At 47.4% G+C, this 6,227-nt stretch overlaps 1 protein-coding gene across 2 annotated transcripts; it reads right to left on the bottom strand.

The window, feature by feature from the left end:
- Positions 1 to 4,808: 4,808 nt before the first annotated feature.
- HMGB2 (high mobility group box 2) lies at positions 4,809 to 6,227 on the bottom strand. 2 transcript variants are annotated; one of them, XM_009882018.1, is made up of 4 exons: positions 6,086 to 6,227; positions 5,831 to 6,005; positions 5,262 to 5,342; positions 4,810 to 5,054 (listed from the first exon to the last, which is right to left on the bottom strand). In XM_009882018.1, the coding sequence occupies exons 1-4, from the start codon at positions 6,193 to 6,195 to the stop codon at positions 5,037 to 5,039; spliced, it is 384 nt and encodes a 127-aa protein (XP_009880320.1). In that variant the 5' UTR covers positions 6,196 to 6,227; the 3' UTR covers positions 4,810 to 5,036. The 2 variants fall into 2 exon arrangements, with proteins under 2 accessions (XP_009880319.1, XP_009880320.1); XM_009882017.1 differs by having other exon boundaries at positions 4,809 to 5,342.

The raw sequence follows: 6,227 nt of genomic DNA, 5'->3' as shown, positions 1-6,227 counted from the left end.
AGCTCTTCTGGAGCCCCTTTAGGCACTGGAAGGGGCTCTGAGGTCTCCCCGGAGCCTTCTCTTCTCCAGGCTGACCCCCCCCAACTCTCTCCGCCTGGCGATGATGAAGGCTTGTTAAAGGTCTTAATCCCCGAAGGAGTAGTTAGTGCTGGGTCAGTGCTGGGTCCAGCCAGCCAGGAGCCGGCTTCGAGGTGGCAGCACTGACACTCGTGTCCTCACGGCACGCTTTTCAGAGGGTGTTTCAGAAGGAGGTGCTCTTGTCCACACAAACAAACATCCCTTCAGCTCTGCTGGGGAACTGATTTAGGGGTACGGACTTTGCCAACAGATGTCCGGGCCAGGAAACAGCCGTACAACTTAGAGGCAGAGCACCACATTTGCCAGCAAAAGATTTTTCTGGCGGTTGACTTGATATTCATTCCTGTAACATCAAGAAACTCCAACACTGAGGTGAGAGGGAAGGGTTGATCTCAGGATATCAGGACAGTCAGAGCAATGCACAGGGTCACTCACTAATTGCCACTGCTGGCCTGTGACATTAATTGCAGCGATGAAGAGAAATTTGCGTAGGCCGTCAGCTTTTTGACTAGGTAGGTCTGAATCTCGTGCGCGCCCCACAGTCAGAGTCAGGCGTCCCTCACGGGCTGCGTGCACCGGAGAATGCAGCGGCGAGCTCGACATCTGGGCTCCGTTACGGGATTCCTGACACTGGACTCGAAAGGAATCCCAGAGAAGCAGACGGGGCTGCGATGCAGCTCCTCCGAGAGGCCCAGCAATTTCGGAAATGCAGGGGTTGCTGGCAAAACACTTGTGTGTTTCAAGATGTGGAAAGAAAGACAAGCCACAACGAGAGAACAAACAGAAGAATAAATATGCGGTAAGGACGGTGAGGCACGGGAAGCAGGACCAGCAACAGGAACCACCTCCGCAAATAGTCCGTCCCTGAGCAGTGAGTACTACACTATGTACCAACACTATGCACAATGCGCTCGCGATACGCTGCTATGAAACAGTTCGTAGATTATTTGGTAATCAAAGATAAAGCTCCTATTCCTTTTTTTTTTTTCTGATTTTTTCTCCACACCCGTTTGCAATTTCTTTTGTGTTAGTTGAGTTCCAAAGCCTGTATGTATTCAGTCCCGAGGTCTATAGCTGTTCTGACCGAGGTTTTCCTTTTGAGCATACCAAAAATAAACCCCCCAAAAAGACCCAAGAGAGACATATTTACTGTTCTTCAGACCATAGGTTTCACTTGGGAAAAATAAGACCCACTTTGTAAATAGGCTTTGTTCAAGAAGTTGATCTAAGAAAAAGGAAACTTTATATTCCTTTGGGAAGATGGTAATGAAATGCTAAATATTTGGTTTGTTCTTAACTCTTTACCTAATAATGCCTAACATGCTCTTTGCTTTTCTAGCGAACATCTATCACGTCTTCACAGAATTACGTGTTGCAGCTCCGGCATCTCCTCCAGACTGACTTAACATCGTTTATTCTCCACCCTCATCACCGACAACATAAACGTCAGCGCCGCTTTTTCCCCTCCGCGTGTGTTGGGGGAGCAGACGTTCAGGTGTAATACGTTGTGCATTAACAGCGTGTTTCACCTGCTGCTTTTATTACCCGGTCACTGCAGGCTGCCTTCGCCGGTCCTCACTCTGACCTCTCGTCTTTCTTGCAGCACCACTCGCTTTTTTTCCAAATCACTAAAGTACATGTTGAATAACGGCTATACACTAACCCCGTCTCCAAAATGGGTTTTCCCAGGCGATTTTCCTCCGCCGGTGAAACTGATGGCTAATTCCTGTGTTGTTCCTGCATCGTTAGCCAGCTGGTTCTTCACGCGAGGCCTTCAATGACGACCGACTTCTCTTACGAGAAGCAGACCAGACCAGAACTACCTCATCTCCTTTACCTTCACGTTCAGGGGGTTGTTCAAAGAATATCTACCGGTCCGTGGAACGGGATTTCCCCCTGTGAAATCGTAAGTCCTCTTCAGCCGTTTGCCCCACGGCTCTCGGCTGCACTGCGGCTCCCACCAATGCGCCACGTGGGCACTGCCGGTCTGACGTTCCCTGTGGCTCCACACAACGCTTGCCAAAAATTAGTGTCGTATTTGTGACCTTCCATTCCTCTAGTGCTAAGGCAGTTTTAAGTGAAAAAATATAAAGTACGGTTCATAGTTCAGCCATTTCATCCTTGGGTTTCCTTAGAACTCTCGGATGAATACCATCTGTCCTGTCAGTTTGTTTCAAAACCTTTTACACTTGGATTTGAGACAGATGCTCCACCATGCCGCCCCCATTAAAAAGTTCCCTGATGAAAACTTCCTGAAGCGCCGCTACACGGTTGGAAAAAAAAAAAAAAGTATTTTTCTTTTCCTGAAATCTTCTCTAGGCATCGCTGCTTTATCCCGACCATCTCTCGTCCCCAGGACTGCTTGGCCGACCTCCGGGCTGCGGTGTGGAGGACAGTTGTTATTAATCCCTGTGTTTTCTCGCGTTGCTCTGACGCTGCTTTTCCTCGCCACGCATCGCTGCGTCTCGCCCGGTGGGGTGCAGGTCTCTTCTGCTTTACCGGTTCAGAAATAACTTTTTAAAGACGGCTTCCCTACATTTGTTATTCTCTCGTACCTGCTCTTCATCCCCCTCAGTCTGGTTTTTGGTGGTCTTTTGTCCTCCTTTACTGGGCGCGTGCCTTTTTGCTGGACCTCTGATGCAACGTGAGCAGCCACCCTGATGCCTACGCCCGTGGTGGGCATCCCTTTTAGTTTTGATTTGAGACAGCCCTCCCATTTCACCTCCAGTGAAAAGTTCCCAGTGAGTAATTTCCTAAGCTTGTCCATATTGAACACGGGTGTGAAAAACTAATTCAGCTTTTCTTCTATGGCCTTATCTTTTCTGAACGTTCCCGTTGCTCTTTGATCCCTCCTTCCCAGTCCTCTCCAGTCCTGGCTCCCCCAGCGCGCGCAGATGGGCCCTACCTGAACCCCCTGGCCGGACGCACCATCATTCTTAAAGATTAATTTGAAAATAGCAACTTCCACACGCTCTTTCCCATTCGCCTTTAGTCGGTAGTCAACATCCTTCTTATCAAAAGGACAGAATGACTGAAGCCCCTGAAGGGTTGCGCTTCGTTTCGGTTTAAAAGCACTTGGGCAGTAGTAAAAAAACCATTTCAAATAATCACTAAACTAGTCAATTTACTCTGATGCTACCCCTCCACCGCCAAAGATTATTTACATCTGGAAGGCTCCCGGCGCCGTTCAGGGGGTCTGAGCGCTGAGGGGCGGTGGCAGTGCGTTCCTGCAGGGAAACCTGACCAGAAACCGCTGCAGACGGGTGAGACCAGTCCGCTCTCGGGGGAAGTCCACGCGGAATGGCCTCTGCCTGGAAGCATGTTTGAGGTACGGATAAAGATGCCCCGGGATCGCAGATGCTCTACAGGAGAACACACTCCTGGGCACCGGCTGCACCACACACAGGGCAGCTGCCTCTCCCCTCCCGCTCACGCCTGCAGCGTCCCAAAATCTGAGCTGCAGATGGAGCCGTGGATCCCACCGGCGCCCCACACCTCCGGCACGTCCACTCAGCTAACCCTGCCGGTGCTGCTTCAGCTGTCTCAGGGGGAGGACACCGAGGGAAAACAGCTCTGGGCTCCGAAGGCCGTCGAAGGTTGGTACCCACTTCAATATAAACACGCTTGAATTTCCTCTGCAGTTCTTATTTCCGTACTTTCAGGAATACACAAACCATTCTTGTCAGGAGTCTCACGTCACAAAGTGCTGCACGATCTTTAACCGACCACAGTGACATTTGCCGTGGTTACGGTGTTGAAATCACTTTTTACCTTACACACATAAAATGACTGCACGCAGATTTATTTCGGAAGCTGATGGACAATAGGGAGACACTTTAAAGACAAACACAAAAAAAAAAAAGTTGGAAGCCTGCCCTTTGTAGTACTTTGGACAAGATGGTTCTTAGCGCGGGGCTTTCAAAGGCTACCTCAACAAATTAAACATAAGCTATTAGTTTAGCTGTGGGATCCCCAATTCCCCGCTTACAAATATTGTTAGCTATCTATCTAGATTTAGACTTTAAATATACTAAAGGTTAAGTGAAAAAACAGAAATCACGTAACTGGCGATGCTGTTCCCACCGCGGACAGGAACATTACCCGTTAGCAGGAGCACGTGTTCCTTACAAACGCCTCCTCTCTCCTGCAGGGATCTGCCGGCCTGTGCGGAGATAACATTCCAACGTTTGTCATGCTGCCCTGCAAGCCGTGTGTTTTACGAGAAGCCACGGAAGAGTGGGGCCAGGGGGAAGAGGGAAGGAGCAGGGCACATCTGGGAAGACATCTAACCACATCTGCCCCATCGCCAACTTCCCTGTCCCAATAGGGACAGCGGGAAAGGGCAGTGACCCTCAGCTCTGGGAGGGAAAGCTCCCAGGATCCAGCTGTTATCAGGTAATAAACCACAACAAGAGTTTAAGAGCTCTGCTTCGGTAGTTTGGGGGGTGGGGGGAATCCATCTGGGAGTATCAGAGACTGGTACTTGTAATTAGAGATCTTCTTTTCTCTCAGAAGGTGGTATAAGGAAACGCTTGCACTAGGAAAACTTCAATTACTACTAAGGGTAGTAGATATGGGAGTGAGAATTGTGGTTAAAGAGAAAAAAAAAAAAAAGTTTAAAATCCAGTATAAACTCCAGGAGCCAACACCACAAGAGTGGGCAGTTCTGCAGGAAAACGCAGAGCGTTCTGGGAGCAGCCAGCCTCTCGGAAACATCAACAACAATCATCATGTACAACATTTTATTACAAAATTGTTAAAAAAGTAATACAATGCAATATACTACAAAATATAAGATCAACTATTAAGCTACCTCCTTTATTTTACTTAGCTATAAAGAAACACCTGGCTATCAGTCACTGAGTTTCAACAAAACCATTAAATACGCAGAAACATTCCACAACTTTTTCTTCTCTTTCTCTAAACCGAGCTGTAGCAGCCCTCGGCTACTACGGACATTAAAAATAGGGGTCTCCCTACAAAGAACCACATCACCTATACACAATTCTGTACACATTTTTATACTGAAGCTAACAATGAGCTGCACTTGAGTTCACATTCTTAGCAAAATATTGGATTTTGAGCATAAATCTTTACAGCAGGACATTCATTTATTCCTCATCCTCGTCTTCTTCCTCCTCTTCATCATCTTCCTCCTCCTCCTCTTCCTCTTCTGGTTCTGCTTTCTTCTTAGATCCTGCAGGCCTACCTGGGCCCTTTTTTCCTGCGTCACTCTTGCTCTTGGCACGATACGCTGCAATATCCTGCAAGAAAAATGCTGTTTAGTTGCTGGCAACATAACTCTGAAGACAAATCTGTACAGCTTCAATAACTCAGTGCTACTATACTGTGCAGATCAAATACAGCGTGCGCAGGAAATGCAGAGTTTCAGCCTTGGGACCTTCATGCTTACACCTTTTGGCAAGAGAATGCATGATGCAGTTTTAAGAGTTTTACGACCGCAGTGCTCTGGAGTATGACTGTGTGTTTTCCAAGCAGGTGCCCTGCTCTCTGAAAGTAAAGCATCTTATTGGTGAAATCTCAACATGTAAAAACCACATCCAGGTTCAGTGTCAGGGCCCCATACCTCCCACACCACACCTTTCTGGACCTTCTGAAGCCCGGCAAAGGTCCAGATGAATATTTAGAATTATGAACCATATAGTTGTTTCAGTGAGAAAAGAAAAAAAAAAAAAAGTGTCACACATTTACAGTGACATCTACAAGTTTAACCATTCTTTTATCACTTTACCTTTTCGTATTTCTCCTTTAGCTTTGCAGCCTTCTGTTCATATGGCTGTTTATCTTTGGCCGACTGTTCAGACCACATTTCTCCCAACTTCTTTGCCGTATCTCCAATAGACAAGCCAGGATGATCGTTTTTGATTTTTGGACGGTGTTCAGAGCAGAAAAGGAAGAACGCAGATCTACAATGAAAGACAGTGATTAAGATTTAAGCGTCAGACTATTAGAAGTAATACTTTGGGGGGGGGACAGAAACACTCACGGTGGTCTTTTAGGAGCGTTGGGGTCCTTCTTCTTTCCCTTCTTCTCGCCTTTGGGAGGAACGTAGTTTTTCATCTCTCTGTCGTAACGAGCCTTGTCTCCTTTGGCCATTTCTTCAAACTTTCCTTTTTCCTTGCTGGACA

This window comes from Charadrius vociferus, unplaced genomic scaffold, assembly GCF_000708025.1.
Source record: "Charadrius vociferus isolate BGI_N301 unplaced genomic scaffold, ASM70802v2 scaffold141, whole genome shotgun sequence".
NCBI classification, from domain to species: Eukaryota; Metazoa; Chordata; class Aves; order Charadriiformes; family Charadriidae; genus Charadrius; species Charadrius vociferus.
Note: the sequence above shows the minus strand (reverse complement) of the source record. Positions and strands in the feature narration are given on the sequence as shown.